The 21,197-nt window shown below is 50.5% G+C and overlaps 7 protein-coding genes across 7 annotated transcripts; 5 read left to right on the top strand and 2 right to left on the bottom strand.

The window, feature by feature from the left end:
- Positions 1 to 1,192: 1,192 nt before the first annotated feature.
- On the top strand, positions 1,193 to 3,738 carry M436DRAFT_69468 (trehalase-domain-containing protein; the record flags this gene model as incomplete). Its single annotated transcript, XM_013575681.1, has 4 exons — positions 1,193 to 1,516; positions 1,575 to 1,644; positions 1,702 to 3,568; positions 3,621 to 3,738. 4 exons carry the CDS (start codon positions 1,193 to 1,195, stop codon positions 3,736 to 3,738), a joined length of 2,379 nt encoding a protein of 792 aa, XP_013431135.1.
- Positions 3,739 to 5,066: 1,328 nt separating this feature from the next.
- M436DRAFT_37321 (MFS general substrate transporter) lies at positions 5,067 to 7,012 on the top strand (the record flags this gene model as incomplete). The annotated part of the gene is made up of 3 exons (XM_013575156.1): positions 5,067 to 5,848; positions 5,922 to 6,146; positions 6,229 to 7,012. The coding sequence occupies 3 exons, from the start codon at positions 5,067 to 5,069 to the stop codon at positions 7,010 to 7,012; spliced, it is 1,791 nt and encodes a 596-aa protein (XP_013430610.1).
- Positions 7,013 to 7,674: 662 nt separating this feature from the next.
- Positions 7,675 to 9,004, bottom strand: M436DRAFT_60307 (uncharacterized protein; the record flags this gene model as incomplete). The annotated part of the gene is made up of 5 exons (XM_013575535.1): positions 7,675 to 7,754; positions 7,787 to 8,292; positions 8,343 to 8,586; positions 8,646 to 8,731; positions 8,784 to 9,004. The coding sequence occupies 5 exons, from the start codon at positions 9,002 to 9,004 to the stop codon at positions 7,675 to 7,677; spliced, it is 1,137 nt and encodes a 378-aa protein (XP_013430989.1).
- Positions 9,005 to 14,369: 5,365 nt separating this feature from the next.
- On the bottom strand, positions 14,370 to 16,074 carry M436DRAFT_69466 (uncharacterized protein; the record flags this gene model as incomplete). The annotated part of the gene is made up of 3 exons (XM_013575680.1): positions 14,370 to 14,377; positions 14,488 to 14,947; positions 14,998 to 16,074. 3 exons carry the CDS (start codon positions 16,072 to 16,074, stop codon positions 14,370 to 14,372), a joined length of 1,545 nt encoding a protein of 514 aa, XP_013431134.1.
- Positions 16,075 to 16,639: 565 nt separating this feature from the next.
- On the top strand, positions 16,640 to 17,352 carry M436DRAFT_78224 (acyl-CoA N-acyltransferase; the record flags this gene model as incomplete). The annotated part of the gene is made up of 2 exons (XM_013575844.1): positions 16,640 to 17,024; positions 17,102 to 17,352. The coding sequence occupies 2 exons, from the start codon at positions 16,640 to 16,642 to the stop codon at positions 17,350 to 17,352; spliced, it is 636 nt and encodes a 211-aa protein (XP_013431298.1).
- A 359-nt stretch (positions 17,353 to 17,711) lies between these two features.
- Positions 17,712 to 18,283, top strand: M436DRAFT_60303 (uncharacterized protein; the record flags this gene model as incomplete). The annotated part of the gene is made up of 3 exons (XM_013575534.1): positions 17,712 to 17,826; positions 17,879 to 17,994; positions 18,050 to 18,283. The coding sequence occupies 3 exons, from the start codon at positions 17,712 to 17,714 to the stop codon at positions 18,281 to 18,283; spliced, it is 465 nt and encodes a 154-aa protein (XP_013430988.1).
- A 745-nt stretch (positions 18,284 to 19,028) lies between these two features.
- Positions 19,029 to 20,468, top strand: M436DRAFT_60302 (uncharacterized protein; the record flags this gene model as incomplete). The annotated part of the gene is made up of 1 exon (XM_013575533.1): positions 19,029 to 20,468. The coding sequence occupies one exon, from the start codon at positions 19,029 to 19,031 to the stop codon at positions 20,466 to 20,468; it is 1,440 nt and encodes a 479-aa protein (XP_013430987.1).
- Between the last annotated feature and the right edge of the window lie 729 nt (positions 20,469 to 21,197).

Below are 21,197 nucleotides of genomic sequence, written 5' to 3'. Positions count from 1 at the left end.
CGTTTATGAAGATTCGATAGAGATACCAGGATATGGAACGATCATTGTTTGCCATGTACGAACCCTCTTTCTACGCCCGAGACACATTCACAGATGTGATTGGCAAGGAACCGAAAACAAGGCGGAAAGATTTGTACGACAAGCGAGCATGCGACCTCAACTTATTGGCCCGACGAGCAGCATGATGCGGGGTACAGGATCAATGAACAGGTATAGCTGAGCCGTGTAGAGAAGTAGCCTACAGAAACAGGTGCTTATATAGTCCTGCACAACCCTGACTGCATGTGCGCAAACCCTCTATCGAGATGTCAAAATTGAAACCCTACCGTACCTTGTCGTCGCAACGCCGAAGCCTGCAAACATGTCTACTCCGGACGCCTACAATCATCTTAGTGTGTCCTGTGTTGCTTTACAGCCATGGCCTCGACGCACTTGTCAGAGAGTGGTGCACAAGGCACAGCAAACTAATTTGCAGACACAGAAAGTCCGAGATAGAAAAATAGCGGAGCCGAAAAGAAAAGCAAACCACAAAGCAGGGTCATGCGACAGAGCAGCGGTGTGGATACCGTTGGATTATGTGCAGAAGGGACAAAGATTTTCGTTGATGGTCCTGTCAGCCAAGCCACCTTTGGCCTCGAGGTCATCTTGCCGTAAGCATACAGAAAGTTCAGCTGAAGAAGAATCGCTCTCAATCGACGTCTTTCTTCTGTCGTTTGATCAGAGAGTCAGAGTGGCAGCAGCTTTGACCAGGTGAGGCTCGAGAAATCGAGCACAGAAAAAGGTGAGTGACGTCGTGGTGGCAGCTTCCCCAGACACTGAGTTTCAGTGCGTCAAGAGCGTTGACTCCGGCGGTCACGTCAAGGCTTCCTGCTTGTTCCTGCTCGGAAAGCGCTGAGCTGAAAGATCTACGTCTATCCATACGTATCCAGGTGGGTACCATCCTAGTTCAAGCCTTTTTCCATTCACTGTAGCCGTTTGCGCCTGCCTCTACTCATCATCTTACATCTCAATTCTTCTTCCTCACACCCATCACAGACTCGGCTGAGCTGACTTGCCTCGACCCTTAGTCACAGCCCTATCTGATAACATCTCACCCTGCATCTGCCCCTCGACAGCTGCATATTTCTACCTGCAAGCCATCACTTCCTTCGCCCCAACATCAACAACCGATCGACCCTTCAGTCCTGCATCCATGAGCTCGACACCTGCCCACGGCGGTGACAAGCCGCCAGCCGCCAGTAACGGCAATGGCACTGCTGATGCATCCACCAGACAGCGCGTTGGCTCGCTCGCCGCCGTCAATGCCCAGTCTCTGGCCGACTATAGCTTGACGGCCCCGACTGTCAACAAGGCTGCCCCCGCCGATGCCTCATCGCAGTCCAAGCAGCTGCCCATCCATCCTACGCGCAAGTCTTCGGGCGCTGCCACAGATCTCGACCCTTACTCGGCTTCGCACATCTACTACGGCGCCTCGCACAACAAGAGAAATGTCGCCAAAGCCCGCACCTACTCGGCTGTGAGTGCTCCACACGTACACTGCATGACTTGACACAGCTGACAATGTCTGATCGCAGGTCGACCCCGGCATCCGCGCAACCATTGCTCAGCAGATGGAAAACCAGACCCAGCGCCGCTTGAGTCACGGCAAGTCTCAATGAGCTACCGCGGCAGGTCATGCACCGTACTGACAGTGACAACCAGACGAACAAGGAGAACAGCCCCGCCGCTACCTCATCAACGTCTCGGACACGCTCGAAGCTCTACTGCACCGTGAAGATTCGGACAACAACCAGCAGATCACCGTCGAGGATGTCGGTCCCAAGACAATCCAATTGGGTACCGCTGGATCAGGAGGTTACAAGTCTTTTGACATCCGCGGCACGTACATGCTTTCCAACCTGCTGCAAGAGCTCACCTTGGCCAAGGAGCACGGTCGTAAGCAGATTGTCTTGGACGAGGCTCGTCTCTCAGAGAACCCCGTCAGTCGTTTGTCTCGCCTTATCAAGGACTTCTTCTGGCCCAACTTGACTCGCCGCATCGACGGCTCCAACATTGCTCAAGTCGGAAAGGACGCCAAAGACTGGACCGACAACCCTCGCCCTCGCATCTACGTCCCTCGTGGCGCTCCTGAGCAGCACCAATACTACAGCCGCATTGCCCGCGAACATCCTGATATGAACTTGGACGTCGTCTGGCTTGCCCAGCACCCCGACAACGACGAGTACGTCCGTGACTTGAACGAAGCTCCCGGTCTTCTTGCTCTCGAGATGGAGAGAGTTGCAGACACCCCTGCAGGGGAGCCGGACTTCAAGGGTCTACCCTTCATTGTTCCCGGTGGTCGCTTCAACGAGCTTTACGGCTGGGACAGTTACATGACCGCCCTTGGTCTTCTTATCCACGATCGCGAAGATCTTGCCAAAAACATGGTCAAGCACTTCTGCTTCGAGATCAAGCACTACGGCAAGATCCTCAACGCAAACAGATCTTACTACCTTTGCCGTACTCAGCCTCCTTTCCTGACCGACATGGCTCTCCGTGTCTATGACCGCATCAAGGACCAGCCTGACGCTCGTGAGTTCCTCAAGATCTCCGTTCTTGCTGCCATCAAGGAGTACCACAGTGTCTGGACCGCCGCCCCTCGCTACGACCCCAAGACCGGTCTCTCATGCTACAGACCTGGCGGTATCGGTGTTCCGCCAGAGACTGAAGCCACTCACTTCGTCCACGTGCTCGAGCCTTACTGCAAGAAGCACAACATGGAGTTCAAGGAGTTCGTCCACGCTTACAACTATGGCCACATTTATGAGCCTGAGCTCGACCAGTACTTCCTCCACGATCGCGCTGTCCGTGAGTCTGGTCACGACACTTCTTACCGTCTCGAGGGCATGGCAGCCGACCTCGCCACGGTCGATCTCAACTCCCTTCTCTACAAGTACGAGACCGATATTGCTCGCACTATTCGCAACCACTTTGGAGACAGCCTTGCTGTTCCCGCCGAGTTCTGTGTTGGTGATCAGAAGCCTGGTCACGTCGAGACGTCAGCAACCTGGGACCGCCGTGCCAAGCGTCGCAAGCAGACCATGGACAAGCTCATGTGGGACGAAGAGAAGGGCATGTTCTTCGACTACAACATTGTCAAGAATGAGCACACTGGATACGAGTCGGCCACAACCTTCTGGGCCATGTGGGCTGGTGCCTGCACCCCTCGTCAAGCTGGTCTCCTGGTCGAGAAGGCTCTTCCTCTCTTCGAGGAGCTTGGTGGTCTTGCCGCAGGAACTGAGAGATCTCGTGGTGATGTTGGTCTCAGCCGTCCCAACCGTCAATGGGATTACCCCTTCGGTTGGGCGCCTCAGCAGATCCTTGCCTGGACTGGTCTGGTAAGATTTGGTTATGAAGACGAGGCCAAGAGATTGGCTTACCGCTGGGTGTACATGGTCACAAAAGCTTTCGTCGACTTCAACGGTGTCGTCGTCGAGAAGTACGATGTCTGCCACCCTCAGCATCCTCACAAGGTTGCTGCTGAGTACGGTAACCAGGGCAGTGACTTCAAGGGTGTTGCCAAGGAAGGGTGAGTCCAAAGTTTCTCGAGTTTCACGAGGATCACCACTAACAATTGACAGATTCGGATGGGTCAACGCCAGTTACGTCTACGGTGTTGCTCTCCTCGATGCTCACATGCGCCGTGCAGTCGGTGCCCTGACTCCCTGGGAGACTTACCAGAAGGCCACTTCGCACTGATCGTCTTGAAGACAAACAATGTCACATTCACGAATGCCCGACCAGCCACGATTGATGAAAAAGAGATGTAGTCATATTCGGAGCGAAAGAGAAGCCACACCAACAGGAAGAGGAAGTGGGCGTGCATACACATCCAAGACTTGAGAAGATGCTTGGATCTCTATACATACGAGAATGAAGACCTGCAAGGGGGCTCCTGGGTATCATTGAGCAGTTTTGATGCGGCAGGGTATGCATAGACGACATTCGATGGACTGAATACCTATATACCTGGAATGAAGTTACTCCATATTCGACTCGGCCCATCCAACCAATGAAACCATAACCAATCTACCATGTTCGCTTGCTTTACCTTTCCTTCGGCCTAACGTTTTGGTATCGTTGTTCCACCTTCTGAGTCTCCAAGTGTAGGCTCGTTTCTTAACAAAACAGTGATTGAATGGCGCATGATGATCTCCCTCACGAGAGCTGTAACAAACCGAGCACAACTGTGCTCAATCGACAGTGAAATACCAAAACACTCCTTTCAGCTCTCATGAACCATCAAACCATGTGTAGTGGTGTTGAGAGTTGGTCGACAATGATTTTTTCTTACGTTTTGGGTAGCACCCTGGCTATACCGGACCCTGAACTCAAGTCGTGCCGTCATTGCCGTGCAGAGCGGAATCTGTACCGCAAATATTGTCGTCTACCTTGCGTGAGATTACAGGAACGACAAGTCTATCACAGCTACTTTGGAAACCGATAGCATGGTTCGTGAGTGAATACAAGGTCTGATCATAGAAGTACTTCAATGCTCGTCATCACAAGGGAACGAGTCATCAAGCGACGGGAGCATATCCGTACGAGTACTTGTCAATCAAAGGGAGCGTTTACGAGGCGGATGTGGGGCCGTATTTGGCCGCATCTCGGGCAACCTGCGTGGGTGTGGTTTGTTCAAAAGTTTCCCGATGACTGGTTTGAGATTTTTGCTTCTTCAATCTACGCTCTTTATTCTATCTCTTTGACTCGTCTGCTGGGCGTGTTGGTCTACTAAAGATTCTCCGGGTTCGTCAAATTACTGGACTTGCTGGACTTGCGCAATTGAACGAGAGCGAAACTGGACGTCTCACGACTTTGCGACACGGGTAAACGCCGACATCGCGATACAAGGACCGGACTTCTTCCCACGAAGGTGCCATCATTGTGAGGAGTTACAGGCAAACTAGCTGGGTATACTGGACCGGCACTGAGGGGTAACGACCCGAGGGTTGGATTCAAAAATCAATTGCGATCAAAGAAAGAGCAAGGACCCACAACAAAGAGGCAGGATACAACACACCGTCACGATGGTCGAAGAAGAAGAACACCCCTCGCCACAGGTATCCAAACCCTCGACGAATACCGACTCCGACTCGATCCACTCGACCCAATCCATCCGCAACGAGCAAAGCACCAACCGCCTGCAGCTCGTCCGCAGCTATGCATCCGGCTACTCAGGCTACGGCCCCGAAACTACCGCCTACGCAGACATAAACCTCAGACACACCACCACAGGCGCAACAATAGGCTCAGTCGCAACCAACGATCCAAATTTTGAAATCGACTGGACCGACGACAATGATCCTGAAAACCCGAGGAATTGGAGCATGGCATACAAAGCTTTTGTGGTGTTTGTGATGAGTTATGCGACGACTGTTACGGTCTTGTATTCGACGAGCTATACGGTGACAGTGGGGAAGCTGGAAAAGGTGTTTGATGTCGGGCATCTCACTGCTTTGCTAGGCCTCACTACCTATCTTATCGGCATGGCTGCTGGTTCCACTGTGCTTGCGCCTTTGTCGGAAATGTATGGACGCCGCCCTGTCTACATTTTCTCGACCGCCATGTTTGTCATTCTCATATTGCCTTGCGCGTTGGCGAAGAATATCGAAGCTTTGCTAATACCGAGATTCTTTGGTGCATTTGCGGCGGCGAGTTTGGTGTCTAATGCGCCTGGGTCAATCAATGATATAGTGGTGGAGGAGTATAGGGCTTTGGCATTCAGTATTTGGGCTATTGGGCCATTGAACGGGCCCGTTGTTGGTCCTATCATTGGAGGGTTCACGTTTGAGTATTTGGGATGGCGGTGGTGAGTTGCTTCCTCTTTCCCCTGCTCCTTGCCTCATCCCAAAAGCAAAATTTACTGACGCGAGATTCGACAGGACTAATTGGCTGGTCATGATTCTGGCTGGCGTTGCATTTGCTTTTGTGGCGATTGTTAAGGAGACATATGGACCTACGATTTTGAGAAAGAGAGCTGCAAAGATGAGGAAAGAGACAGGAGATCCGAGATGGTGGAGTCGATTTGACGAGAAAAAGGCGTTTTTGCCATTGCTCAAGGTTAATCTGAGCAGGCCGTTTGTGTTGATGGTTACGGAGCCAATCTGGTAAGTTCTTCTTTTTCCTTCTCAGCACTCCACGCATCGGTCATGAAGAGAAGCGAACAACTCACTAACCCCATGATTCCAGTCTTTTCTGGGACGTCTATGTGGCAATCGTCTACGGTACCCTCTACCTCTCCTTCGTCGCCTACCCAATAGTCTTCCAACAACAACGCGGCTGGTCCCCGGGTATCGGCGGTCTCGCCTTCTGCGGCATCGGAATCGGCAATCTGCTCACTATCGTCCTCGAGCCCGTGTGCCGCAAACTCATCAACTCGCACAAGAAAGATCCTGAAACGGGCGACATTCCTCCTGAAGCCATGGTATCGGTTATCTGTATCGCAGCTGTGAGCTTAGCTACTGGAGAACTGTGGTTCGCATGGACTTGCACGCCGAATGTGCATTGGATTGTTCCCATCATCGCTGGTATACCATTCGGTGCAGGCAACGCGGGAGTCTTTGTCTACAGCAGCAACTACCTGGTTCACTCCTACGAACTCTACGCCGCCTCCGCACTAGCCGGCAACGCCGTCCTGCGCTCCATCATGGGCGCCGTACTCCCCCTCGCCGGCCCCGCAATGTATGCCTCCCTCGGCAGCAATTGGGCTGGCTGCACGTTGGGTCTGGTGGAAATGGCTTGTGTGCCTATCCCGGTGGTGTTTTATCTGTACGGTAAGAAGATCAGGGCTAAGAGTGCGTTGATCAAGGCTATGCAGGAGGATAAGAGACGCGCGGATGAGAAGAAGGCGAGGTATTTGAGGAGGGCGGAGAAGGATGCTGTGCAAAGAGGGGATGCGGAGGCTAGTGTTGGTGGAGTGGGGAAGACAGGAGCGGCGGTTGCTGAGGAGAGAGATATTGAAAAGGGGGCTTGAAAGAGATAAAGTCCCAGCGAGACAAAGATATGAAAGTCATATAAAGATAGTTGTCATAATATCATGACAAGATCTTCCAAGTTTTTGAAACCATGGCAGCGTCGTGTTGGAGAGCCTACCCAAAACACAACCACCGCACATCAAATGACACAAAAGGAAGACCTTCACGTTCGGATTCTGAGCCTTTGGCCACTTATCAACTGTACATCACCTCAGTCCTACGATTTTCTTGCTAAGAGTATTGTTCACCATGATCCAGGTACTCCCGCCATTGATCTGGTCTTGGAAACATAATGTCGCTCGGGGGGTGAACATAGATTCTACCTTCAAGCTCACAAGTCTGATGCGTGGACACATTGAATATGGCCGCATCTTGTTGTCTCAGGTCGCTACTATTCCTACACATGAGCACGTTCAAGATATTCTGGGGCGCAGGAATGATGTCTATATTATACCTATCGATGCTCCTACATCGATCTATCTATCCTCGCTCGACAGCCTTTCCAAGCTTCCATTCATCTCTATCTGCAACAAGTGCTTTGGTCTGACACAAAACCAGTCTGCTCCTTGTATTTCCATCTCTCCCCATATCAGAAAAAAGCCCCTCTACTTTTCAAGATTGATTTCTGAATCTTCTGTATATCTGGCTTGTCCAACATATCCTAGATCCTGAACACCTCCTCCTCTGTAGGCTCAAAAGCCGATCCTGACATGATGCGGGTATCGTTGTGGCTTATCTGATCTACATCGAATATTCATGCTTCTTCTGCATACGAGTCTGCACGTTGGAAAGAATCATACTACCATCAGCTCTACGGGGGCGCCGTTTATATTCATGATTAGCATGAGGGCAAAGCGTAACCGGCACAAGATGACGTCTAGGATGTGTGGGAACTGGCGCTCCAAATGAGGACTCTGGAGTGCCTGGAACTTGACGTTTGATCCACCAAGCCATGTTTGCCGAGTAAATGACTTCGCTATCGACAGAAATCATCAGAGATTGATGGTGGTCCGGTTTGAAACTCAGGAATAGTCCAGTGCAGAATTCGCGTCTTTGCGTGGTGTTGGGTCCGCCTCGAAAGTTCCAGCGAGGGTATGTTCTGCTTTCTACATCGTCAATTTTCATGCGATCGGCCTGAGCATCTTGGCGGGGATGCTCGTCGAATTTCTCCCAGATGATGGCGTGCTTGTTTCCAATGTTGAGTGCTTTTTCACCTGCTGATTCGTTGATGAACATGGACAAGACACTCGAGAAACCGATCTCTGTAGTATCGCCCTCGCTAAATGAAATTTAGTGATGGTCTTATAGATTTCACTAGATACTACTCACAAGTTCAGACCGATGAAACAGAAGTCATCTCTCAGTGAACGCTTTCCGCCATCCATGTTGTTCAGCTCTTGGATTCTAGCCAGGACTATCGCAACGAAGATACGAAGGGTAAGCTCGCTATCGCCGGCGGCGTTGTGTATCATCGCGCCCGAGAGACTTGCACGCTCTGCCTCTGTCTTGCGAACGTCGAGATTCTTCTGTGTGACCTTGTCGATATTGATCCTTTCGGCAGCCGGTCCAAGACCTGTTGAGCTGTGCATTAGCTTCGAGATCAGAACACCCGTCGAGCTTCATCCTACTTACCGTAATTCTCATTCGGCTTGCCATCCTTGGGATAGCGTTTGTGAAACCACTGTTGAACGTCAAGTACATGCGCAAAACAAGCATTGCTGCCCCAAGTCAGCAAGACCGGCACCTTCGCTTCTCTCAAGCATATCTTACGAATCAATTCCCATGTTCTTCATCTTTTGCTCATCGCCTCTCCCGAGGTCGCCACGGTCCCAGTAGATTAGAACATTTTTCATCTGTCCTGGCAGAATGGCGGGTTTGACGTTAGGATCAGTGATGAATTTGATGAAATCGTCGAGGGGAGTGGTGTCCTTTTTGGGGGCATCGTGGCCCCAGTCCATTGCATCTTTCTTTTCGTTGCCTGTGGCCGCCATGATGGTTAGTTGATGGTAAGCCCTAGTGCGATCGAGATCTATGCAGAATAAATATTGTGCGAGGTCTTCTATCTACCTTCTGTCTTTCGGTAGCTATACATTTCCTTCTTTCAGTCTCATACTATTTTCATCTGAATCCATATCGCTGCCGGATACGGAAGTGTCCAGATGTGGCGTGATGCGATGGAAGTTCCTTTGTCTGAAAATTGCAAGAGGATTGGAGGAGAAGACTTGACAATGCAAACCGAATGAAGAACAAAGAGGGAGGAAAGGTTCGCCGAATGTTGGAAGCTGCAGCAAAGCCTGAGCTGCCATCTATAACAGCCATCAGGCAGTAGAGCAAATGAGCTACACTACCATTAGATGACTTGTGCAACGCGAATTTCATCTCCTGAATGCAACATCAAAAAGTCTCACGAAGTTTGGAACACGATAGAAGGAAACAAAGCATTGAAATTGCTAGCTAGGGTTGGCTGCATGTTAAGTCTGCAAAGAGGCAGTGCAGTAGCGCCTCCAACGTGGAAGCAGCAACGTTGAAGAGAGAATAGGACGGATGCAGTAGAGAAAAAGACGCCTCTCGCTGCCTCGCATCCCCGAAGTGTGACTATGCCAACTCGTGCATACATGTCTTGTATGCGCCATCGTTAGAGCTGGAAAAGAAAGATGCAGTAAGGACTGAGAATCGAAACCAGCGCGTATCCAGTCGACGAGTTTCTCAAGCACGCTTGGCGAGATGCAATTGATAACTGACCAGATGTTTGACTTGGGTTTCTATGGTCCTTAGTCGGATTGGCCGGAGTTGAAGAGGACGTTGTGATGCTCGTAAGGACGGTTTCACTGGTTGTTCAGATGGTTGAAAGTCTCTAGATCCGTATCGTACTCAGCTTCGACGGAGACAGTGGTTACATGCTGTACTCCTCTTCTTCCTCTGGTGCGCGCATTGGGCGATTGCTTGGGATCTCGTGGTGAGTATGATTGCACGCACGGAAGGGTAAAAGAGCGGGTGCTGTGCCTGTGGGATACTCGACTTTTGCTGCAACTCTTGAGTATCCCGGAATTTGATGGATGATCCACCAAGCCCGATGCTTTAGGTAAACGATCTCCGTGTCGACCGAGATATCAAAAACCTTGTGGAGAGAGTTGTATCTTGTGAAGTAGCAGAATTTCTCCTTCTCTGTAGAGTTTGGGCCCCCCTGGAAGTTCCAGCGAGGGTAAGTTGCTCTGGCATCCTGGTCAATGTCCATCTTGCCAGCTTGAGCTTTGCGGGAAATGTGATTGTTGAACGATTCCCAGACGATGGCATGGCGATTTACGATGCTGGTCAGGTAATCTCCGCTAGCAGAGACGCAGCTGGACAGCAGGCTTGAGAGTCCACTTTCTGTGGTACCCTGACCAGTTTTTCCTCCTCCTTCACTGCATCACAGTCAGTAACGAGCGCATGGATCGAGTGAGGTACAGGGATGAACTCACAAGTCCAGGCCCACGAAGCAAAAGTCGTCTCTCAGCTTCCGCTCTCCCTCATCTTCGTCATTGAGGTCCTTGATCTTCAGCATGACCAGCTCCATGAACACGCGGAGTGTAATCTCGCTATCCCCACCTGCGCAGTGGATCATTGCTCCATAGACATAGGGTCGTGCAATCTCCTCGACGTTGTCCAGTTCTCTCTGGTTGATCGTGGCGATCTTCAAAGTCTCAGCCGCCTCGCGGAGATCTGTCAAATACTGTATCAGCTCATAGACCTTTTCGTGTAAGGGTAATCTGCTCACTGTGCTTCTCGTTACCGCTGGCGCCTTTGGGCCAAAGCAGCTGGCACCATTCTTGTATATCGAGCACATGCGCGAAGTATTTGTTCCTTCCCAGTGTTAGCGGTAGCTAGTACAGAGACTTGCTTGACTCACGAGTCAATCTTCATCTCCAACATCTTAGCCTCATCTCCGGTCTCGATGTTTCCGCGATTCCAGTGGATAAGTACGCTCTTGGTTTCTCCGTCTTTTCCAGGGTTCACGTCGAGGTCAGTGATGAACTTGATGAAGTCATTCAGAGGTGTTGTGTCTTTGCCTGGAGCGTCATAGCCCCAGGGGAGAAGGAGCTTTGGGTCAGGGCCCTTGTTGATCTTGGGGCGTCGAGGCGCCATGATAGTGGACGGGTGTGATGAGCGCGGTGTAACAGACGAGCGTGATGTAACAGATGAGCGTGATGTGCAAGTTGTAGAAAGCAAGCGTGATGTGAGCAAGGGCACGTCTTGGGGTAGATGCGGCTGTAAGGATGGATCTAGGTACGAAGTCGCTCTTCAAGTCAAGACAACAACAAAGCGAACTCACGTCACTTTCATCGGCCACAAGAGTCGGCGCGCTTGGCCAGTGCTTTTTCCGTCCGAGCGACGATGAGATTGTGCTCGTACATTGACAGTTTCTGCTCGACCATGGTTCCCCTTGATTCCATTGCTTTCTGGTGTCCGTACGGTCTATGAGCATATCTTATCCTTCTTGCAGCACTAACAACTGTTTCGACATGATCTACGGTCTATAAGGTGCCACGATAATACGCTCTTTTCCAACTGTATAGCTTCCATCACTGCTCCCATGCTGCGTTGCTACAATACCCCCTGAGTCTGTCACTGGTCATCTTTGTCTGAGGGACCTGACCTAGGACAGCACATCGACCTGCTCACATGCAGTAAGGTCATGATCGAGACAGTGCATAGTCCACTCCTCGTAAGGTCTGAACGATCGATGGCCATCATACTTCACCAGTCTGGCCCAGTTGGCGATGTATCCAAGGTTGATGGCCAGTTTGCTGAACAAGCGTCGCACAAGCATGGACGTCGACAACGCCAAACCTTCGTATACATGCAGAAATTAGTCAAAACAGACGGTGCTGGGACTGCTGTAATCTGTTCGTGCTGCCAGATATGGCTTTAGAGCGAAGTTGCTGAGCCTGCCCTTGATGGCATCGGGTCGGGGATCTTGAAAGGGTTCGACGAGCGCTGGCTGCAAGATGGCAGGTACAACCTCGATAACGGCTGTCTGCGCGGGGAGTGGACGCCGCCACCATTCTTCTCTTCTGGTGATATGCGAGTAGCTGCTGACTCTGATGATGTAGGTGACTCCTGAATCGACTTTGACGAGAGCATGCCTCACGAGATCGATCATAGCGCTCTGGACGAGCTTGCAAGTACTACAAGACTGATGGTCAGAGAATTCTGCACTACTGAATGGGGCTCAGCAGACGGGACACATTTACGTGGCTGAAAATCTCCTTCGCCTTGACCATATCTATGCGTCTTCTCTGGTGAGTTGTATGGAGATTGAGTGCTTTTGACTGTTGCTTTCGGGACCTTACATCGTGTTCCTTTTCTACAGAGTAGTGTGGCTTACAGCCCATGCATGGGATGCATGGGTGAGATGCCACTGTTTTTGATGATGAGGAAGAGTAAGGCAAAGGTGTACGATGCACTCCAGAAGCTCGCCCTGTGTGGTAACTTCTCATGGATAAGACATATCGTTTTAGGGCTTGACTTCACGTCCTTAGACACAACTTGGAGCACGTTGAGTTCAACCCTCTATTCTTCCTCACTTCGATTGCGATATCATCCATTCTTACGCCTCAGTAACACACATTTACTATTGTTATGTCTATCGGCACGAGTATTGACGGCTGTGGAAGGCACACACTTGTACGAGAGCAGGAACTTCGAGACTGTTAGACAAAGATATTCGAGGTTCTTTAAGAGAAACCAAAACATCCAGTCTGGGCACATTGTTTCTTGTTTTTTGCTTGATGGCTTTGTTCGTTATTGATCCAACCAGCGTTCTTGCCAGACTTGTGCAATTACCTTTGTCCATCGTCCCTGGCGGCATGCTTGTATCTTGTCATAAGATCATGGTAGAAATCTTCGCAAGCTGATCTGATAACTTTAGTAATATTCAGAGACTCGTATTCTACCAGAACGAAGAAGGGACGCAGAGCCATAGGAGATCTCATCCGCAAACTCGTATGCAGAGATTCTCCATGCCCACTCCGGCTCCCTGAACCACCTTTGGGCCTCCTAAGCAGTTCTGTTCCTACTTCTCTTCTCGGTTCTTGCAATTCTGGGTCCCATATGCACGCAGATGATCCTCGAAAGAATGCTCTTGCCCCTTCTTCTCGTCCATGATGCACAGATCAAATCGACGCTCATGTGACTGGCCGCTGTGTTGAAGGATTCTGCGGTGTGAGATCGAGTATAGAATGTTCTAGTCAAGTGACACAGAATGCTGTCAGCGTCTTTTGTGCATGCTTCGCGATGGCTGCAGTCGTTCTGCCCTTGAACGAAAACTAGTTCCAGCACGAAAGCTGACTCGTATACATTGTTCAATAGTGTAGCTGTAGTCTTAGCGATCCTTTACTCGGACAATCGAAGAGGTCTGTACAAATGCTGATGGTGATACGAACTGCTTGATTGAATTCATATTCTCAGACTGGAGCTACAGCAACAACTTTGTGCTCCAAACTCCTGAGATGGCCCTTGATCTTGACTCTGCTCCTCTTGGCCTCGAAGACGACCTCAGTCTGACTTTCAGTTCGACCTTGCTGACCTTGGGTCTTGCTGAGGTCATTCCTGGACGTGTCTTCGTGGCGCTGAAAGTCAAAATCGTGTTTCGTTTTTTTTCTGGAGCCGTGAGAGCAATTTGTGCTTCAATTGCCTATGGCAGTGTTCCACATTGTTGAAGAAGCGCCGAGCGTTCAGTCTGGTGCCTCTTCTGAGATCGCAGCGAAGTCGGGAACATGTACCTCACAAACGTGATCAGACGTTGCGAAGTGACTTCCAACATACCACACCTTCGCATTAGCGCGCAGCGTTGAACGTGACGCCCAAGTGCGAACCGCAGCAAGGCACACCACGATTCACCGTGCAGACCTGAGGGAATGTGCTCTCTCTCTCTCAAAGTACGATAGCTTGCTGGTCTTGAGCTTCAATTTTCTTGAGCAGCTTGACAAGCTCATCTGCCTTGCTGTCCAAGTCGCTGGTAACCGACGCTTGAAGACTTTAAGAGTTGATGGGACAAGACACTCCTCTTATAACTCATGGCTGGATGGATCTGCGAATCAAACTCCAGGGAGGTTCTGACGAGCTGCAGTACAATACTCACATATGCCGTGACTACACTTCGCTGAGCGATGAGGGTCTCAAGTGGCGATTGATGATGAATGTTACAGTTTTCGTCTTCCTGGTAAGGCTTCTTGAGGAACAGAAAGAGGCAGCGATCGCCACGAAGAAAGCAGACGCTCTGATTTCGCAAAGGAATAAAAGCATATCTATCACTCTGCCCGTTGCTTCCCCTTGTCCTTGGCTGCATTTTCTGTAGCCGTAGTATAATGCTCCTCACTCAACTCCATAAGGTGGCTCGCATTATCCGCGTCTTTCTTGGCTTGAGTCCTCTCCTCTTGCTCATGCTCGGCAGCCGTAGCATAATGTTCATCGCTCGACTCCATCAAATGACCTTCGATCTTAACCTCTTTCTTCGGCTGGCCCTTGTTCTCATGCCCATTGACCACATTATCCTTGGGTTTCAATTGGCCCTTAACCTCTTTCTTGACCTCTTTCCAGCTTTTTCCTTTCTCCTTTGCTGTACTTTGATCATCGGCTTCTGGCCCTGAAGCATCCAAGCCTCGCCATTTGGCATAACCCCAAACCTCTGCGTCGGTAGCAAAGGATGTCGTACCTGACCGAGCCATATCACGAATATCGCTCCAATATTCCAAGCGTTTGACTTGTTCGTCTGCGGCGGCGATTGCGTTTTCCAGATTCGTGATCCTTTGCTGTTCCTGAGCGGATATCTCTTCGTTGTGTGCAGTGTGTTCATCCCGTAGCTTCTCGGCTGCGGTGAGCTTCTCGGAGAGCATTGTCAGAATATATCGACGAGAATTCTGGAATATGCATAGAGACATGATTGTTTCCATCTGAGAATTGTTAACTGCTGAGATGATGAGAAAGGAGGGGAAATACTTGCCTGTTCGCCTAGATAATGAAGATCTTCACCACCATTGTCGATGAAGTGGCGGACAAGCACAATCTTCTCACGATCAATGGCTGCTCTCTTCAAACTGTTGAGCAGAGAGCCAATATCTCGTACGTCCTCGGGATCTTCCAGATAGTGCTCTGCCTTTGCCAAGTTTTGCCTTGCTTCGCTGCTGAAGACGAAACTGCTAGATCTGCTGGGTGCCTTGGGAGGATGTATGGTGAAATACTCAGAGTTAAAAGTATGACCTTGCTGAGAAGGCTTTGGCGGTTGTTTCCGCACACGCTTTCGTAGCCATCTCCTTCGTCTCACCCAAGAGTAGCCCCAAGGATGTGTGCCATGCCATGCTGTGCCGTCGCTGAACCAGAACGAGTATTCCCAACCCTCTTCATCGACATCGCGAGACATATCGACGTACCAAGACTTCCAGGACCATTCCCAGCTAGGATCTGGAACTTGGGCATTTGTGATGTTAACCGGACTTGGCTTCTTATTACCATTCAGCCAGGGCTTGGGGTCGAAGTTGAGAAGCGTTTTCCCAGAAAAGTGAGGAACGCCAAAGAACCACCAGCCTCGTTGATTTTCGTAGAGGACATCGATGACAGCATCTTCTTCGAGAGCAAGCTTCATTTGTTTCCTTGCGCCTAGTAGACCTCGGACTTTGTTCTTTCCTCTTGCGACCTTGCCAGGAGTGACTGTGCCCGAGAGCTCATCGCCGGATCCGGGGTTGTCTGGGTCATCAGGACCTATGAATCTTCCTTCCCGGTAGTGACGGTATTTGCGCGAGGTCATGCGGTTCTGTACCGAGCCCTGGAGGGAATGTGCATGACCCGTCAAAGATTGTTTGGTCCATCTCCTAGACAAGGAGCCAGACTCGGGAGGTGTGTCGTCTTGATCTTGCACCTCCCCGGGGTTCTGGATTTCAGGGTTGTCGGGATTTGTGCGATCGACGAGGGTGATCTGCTGGGCTGTCGTCCTGCGAGAAGGTTGAGGGGGAAATGAGTCGGGCAGGGCGGTCGAACTACCTCTGTCGGGCGTCGAGTTTGTCGGAGGATCTGTAGTCGACATGGTGTTCAAACATGGCCATTGTTGAGCGAAGTGCAAGACATGGTTGCCTGGACATGTCGAGGAAAAGGTCAGGCACGTCACTCGTGTCGCGACCACGGGCTGCTTCCCCGCAATTCGAGTACGAGTCCGCCGATCATGATAACCTTGGCATGCCTTGGTATAAATAGACTACTCGATAACACTGTGTTAGAAACTATTCTTTGCACCTCCCTTTGGATTCAGAATTTCTCCGACAACATGTCTCTCCTTGCCTATCTCTGAGGGAGGTGAATTTGATGACGATAAGGATGATAAGGATGAATTGTCAGCAAATTGCCCTGACACGTTTAGGGAAATCCTTTCAGGAGTCAGATTGATTAACCTGAAAGATACGCGTCTCCTTCCTCATTTGTCCTTCGGTCCAGGCTTCCACATTCTTGCCAGCGGGTTGTCATACAGGGCTACTTAAGCAAAGCCTGATCTCCCCTTCGCAATTTTCCCAACGCGTTGAATATAGATAGATCCTCTCTGTATATCAGACATCGACTCCTAGCCGACCAATTGTACTTACCATCTCACACACTCCATGTTTTTCACCGAGCGCCTGATGCTCCGTGGCATCGACCCAGAAGTGGACAACGCAATCTTTCTCCAATGGACCAACAACGTGGAATCGGTGAATAGTATCACGACATCAGGTCCTCACCCATGGTCACGCGAGAGAGCGAAGCAGCTGGTCGAGGGTCGAACGAAAAATGCTGATGCCCTACCTTGGTTCATCATCTGCGAAAGACCAACGCCCGAAAACGAGCCTGCTTCAGTTCTTGGCCCAAACGATGACTACTACCGTACCGCAGATGGTCAAGCTAGATACCCGGCTATCGGCATGCTCACCATGACCAAGATCGGCGGTGCTACAGACGTGAGCAGAACAGTAGCATTTGGCATTCTGTTTGACCAAAGTCATCAAGGTAATCATCTTCCTTGTTCACACTAGCAAAGCATTGCGGAATCTTGTCGCACAGTTCAGCCGCTGAAACAAGAGCAGGAAAGGGATTAGGCACCGAAGTTCTCCGCTGGTTCTGCAATTACACCTTTTCGACTCTTGGTTATCACCGCATCGAGCTCCAAATGGATGCGAAGAATGCCAAAGCTTCGAATTGCTACCGGAAAGTAGGCTTTGTCGAAGAGGGAAGGCAACGTAAGAAGTTCTGGCTCGAGGGCGAGTGGAGAGACGTTGTCGGGATGGCCATGCTAGAGGAGGAATGGTTCAAGGAGCATCGTCTGCGGGATGATTGATGCAGAGGCGGTGGAGGAAGCTGAATACGCGAAGGCTACCTTATAGACGACCTTGACAATAAATCTCCTTCTCACGAATTTCAACGTCCTCGAGCTTCCAGGATTGCGTCTGGATCGAGCAGCAGCCGGCGTCGATCATTGCGGAGACGGGAGATGTGCGCCAATGAACGCAGTGTACGTCACATTGCGTCACCGGAAATCGACGATATGTGGCTGAGAGCTCCCTGTTTCGATGCAGAGACCTGTCAAACAAATAGCGCTGTTCCCTGCTGATTTCTCCTTCTTCTATACCACAAGACTTTCCTACAAACAATCAATTTACCTTTTCCAACTCCCCCTACCACACAAACACCTTCACAATGGCCGCCAGATCCCGCCTTCCCCTCATTGCCGGCCTCGGTGCCGCCACCTTCGGTGGTTACTACATGTACAGAGCCGGCGGTAGCCCCAAGGTTGCTGAGAAGCAGATCGAGCGTATGTACTACCTTTTCTGAAGCTTCGGACAGGTCGCTGACTTGTTCCACAGACGACGCTGCCCGCCTCTCATCATCAGCAAAGGACGAGCTGCCCGGTCGCGCCAAGGAGCTGAAGACCGAGGCAAAGGTCTACGGCGAGCAGATTGGCCAGAAGATCGACTCCGCAGTAAGCTCTTTTGCCTCTCAAGCCTTCAGTCATCAGCTGCTAACACTCTTCCCAGGTCAAGGACGCCCGCGACAAGACCCGCGAGTTCGACGCCAAGTTCGAGTCCTACCGCGCCGACGCAGAAAAGAACATCGACGCATACCGCAAGGAGGCCAACAAGGAGTTCAACAGCGCCGTCGACACCTTTGACAAGAAGGTCGGTGATGCTGCTGCCAACGCAAAGCACACCGTCGAGGTCAAGGCTGAGCAGGCCAAGAGCGGCTTCTCCAGCTGGTTCGGTGGAAAGTAAACTTGCCTTTTTCTGCGCAAGCATGAGTCTCGGATGGCATGAACGACCCTTTAATCTTCTCTTCATCAGCACTTTCAGCGATTGTACTATATTATCAAGAATAACCTCAGGCCGCGAAATGAAAACTGAATAATGAACCTACCACCCTCCCGTCTGAATGCTGTGCTCGTTGTGATTATGTAGTTGTCCTTGATCTACTGGAGACTTTAACATTCGTGGAGGTAGAGCTTTGAAGGATGCTGCGGACACATTGATTGCAATCGGCTCTTGGCGGTCTTTTGACGTAGTATGTGTTGTTGCTCAGAAGAAGGCCTCGATACTGACGTGTCGCAGGTCAATCTTGCTCAGAAGCCAGGTCAAAACCGCGATTGTGTACATTGCACCTCCAATACACCGCACGTTCGAATTCAACACACCTCAAGACATGGCATCTATTCTAACACACATTTCCAATCATCTATTTCCTTGTATAGTACGGTAGATGTCGAGTTATCGTCTATGTATTGGTCAGAAAGACTGTAAGGGGGACCACCCTGGCTTTCCGGCGAAACAGCTTTCGGAGCTTGGCGGCACTCTACGCCGTCGCGCTTTTGACACGAAAGACGCGCATCACCGGGCCACCCAACTCTCGACCCTTTGTTTTGACCCGTCATTGATGAATTTCAGTACATCGTATATTGCCATTGCTTGATACTATTATACCCAAATCATCCTTCAGCGAGCATATCATATCATATTCTATATCATGCCTGTCACGAGGAAACGCAAGGCCGTCAGCCCCGACTCTGGTAAACAAAGCACAATCGCCAGCCAGAAGACCATCGATACCTTTGGACGTGTCACCAAGAACCAGAAAGCCGACCAGAGTGCAAAGAAGCGCAAGATATTAGATTCGGTCACCATTGATACATTATCATCACCAACACAACACACGATCAACACAGCACAGAAAGAGCAGGAGGGATCAGTAAGAACGACACAATCTCGAAAGCGGTCAAGAGAGACGGAAGAGGAAGTCACGACGCCGCAGAACAAGAGGTTCAGAGATGCTCTACCGCCAACTCCTGCAGAGACACCCTCGAAAAGTGCCTCCAAGTTGTTTGAGCGACTCCTCTTGAACAATGCCGCTCCTGCCCCAACCGGATCAGCAGAAGAAACCGTCTACGACACTCCTCCACTCACTCCGCCAGCCTTCAAGAGTCTCGAAACATCATTATCCTCTACCGAACTGCCCGCTCAGCTACAAGAATTAATACGCCTGTTCAAAGCATTCCTCACAAGCACATCATTATATTCCGCCCACAATGGCCTCGGCACACCAATGTACATCACCAATCTATTACCACATATCACAAGGAGCTGGAAAAAGAGAGCCGTCACAGAACACGACATGAGCATTATTCTCGGCATTCTTGGAGACAACGACACTTTCGAGTTGGCAGACAACGGAGAAGGCAGCCTCTGCATCGAGCTCCTCGAAACAAATCATTCCACCACCGGTCACTTCAACCAACCCGAGCTAATCCAACAATTCCACAAGCGCTTGACTGCACTTTGGAATCAATGGGTGTCCTCATCACCAACAGCAACCTCAAATGTTGACGGCTTCCTCTCACAATTGCCGACCGTCAATGTCATCACTAGCCAAGTAGCACCCAACAACCCCGCTACCTTGACCAAGGGTTCAGAACGCCTCCAAGAGATCAAAGCCGCAGCGCTCGCCGCTCGCGCCGCCCAGTCTTCTGCCAGGAAACCTCTTGTCCAATCCTCTGCAAAATCCGCCGCTGCAGTCGCCAGCCGCGGTGCCAGTCTCCTCGACCGCATTCTCGCCAAACAGACCGCAAACGCCAACAAAGCCTCTGGACCCGATCCTGCACACCTCGCTCGTCTCTCAGCCATCGACCGCATCGCCGACATCGTCGAGGTGTTGGATGTTCTTTCCAACGGTCGCGCAAGAGCGAGTTTCTCCACCAAAGTGTTGCTGTCGCATCTACAAAATTCATTGCGCAATCCCATTTCTGCGGATGAGGGAGAGAAGTGTTTGGAGATTATGGCCAAGGAAGTTTCGCCAACATTTGTGAAGATCATCAGGGCGGGGAGTGTGGATGCTGTTGTTGTCACAAGAGGTGGAAAGCCTAGACCCGAGGAGTTGAGAAGGGCACTTGAGGATGCCAGGGCCGCTTGAGCTGTGTCAAGCACTGAGCGGGAGTTGTTGTTTGGCAAGGGACGGAGATTATTTTTACCAAGGAAAAATTGAATGATATCCTGTTCGAACATTTTCCTTACAGTCAACAAAATTTACCATCTTCTCGATTAAGTCGGTAACCAGATTGATGAACTGCAGAAAGCCAGGACCATGATTAGCAATGCAAGACGTGATTGGCTCGGAGTGTCAATGAGCTGGCTCGGATCTTTTTTCGAGTACTCGTGAAACATCTCTGTACATCAACTGGTTGTCCCTCACCATTGATCTATACAAGCATACTCTAACGATCAAAAATCATACGAAGAGCAAAAATTCGTCCAATGAACCAGTGAACTTACAGATCTTGCTCTGGACCAGTGCTGCGGGCAAGGAAGAATCGTGTGATGTTATCGTGTTCAATCTTGCCATGCAATCGAGGTGAAGTACTCATCCTAGCGTATCAGGTGATTTTCTCGCTTCAATTCTTCGACTTTGATCACCGATGTTGTTTAGCATCTGTTCATAAACATCGCTGCTCCGTTCTTGGAAGGGCAGACGATCTTCAAGTCTTGCTCGCCCAAGCTCGAAAGATCTGTATTCGTCAGAACGTGCGATCCTTCTCGCTCTGCGACCTGTTCCGAAAGACTCTCTTCGAATACTTTTTCTAAGACTATCGATTCCAGACTAGAATACTATTGAATCCCGCGAGCTCTCTTCCGAGGTTGAGAA

The sequence above is a fragment of the Aureobasidium namibiae genome (assembly GCF_000721765.1).
Source record: "Aureobasidium namibiae CBS 147.97 unplaced genomic scaffold scaffold_2, whole genome shotgun sequence".
Taxonomy (NCBI): Eukaryota; Fungi; Ascomycota; class Dothideomycetes; order Dothideales; family Saccotheciaceae; genus Aureobasidium; species Aureobasidium namibiae.
Note: the sequence above shows the minus strand (reverse complement) of the source record. Positions and strands in the feature narration are given on the sequence as shown.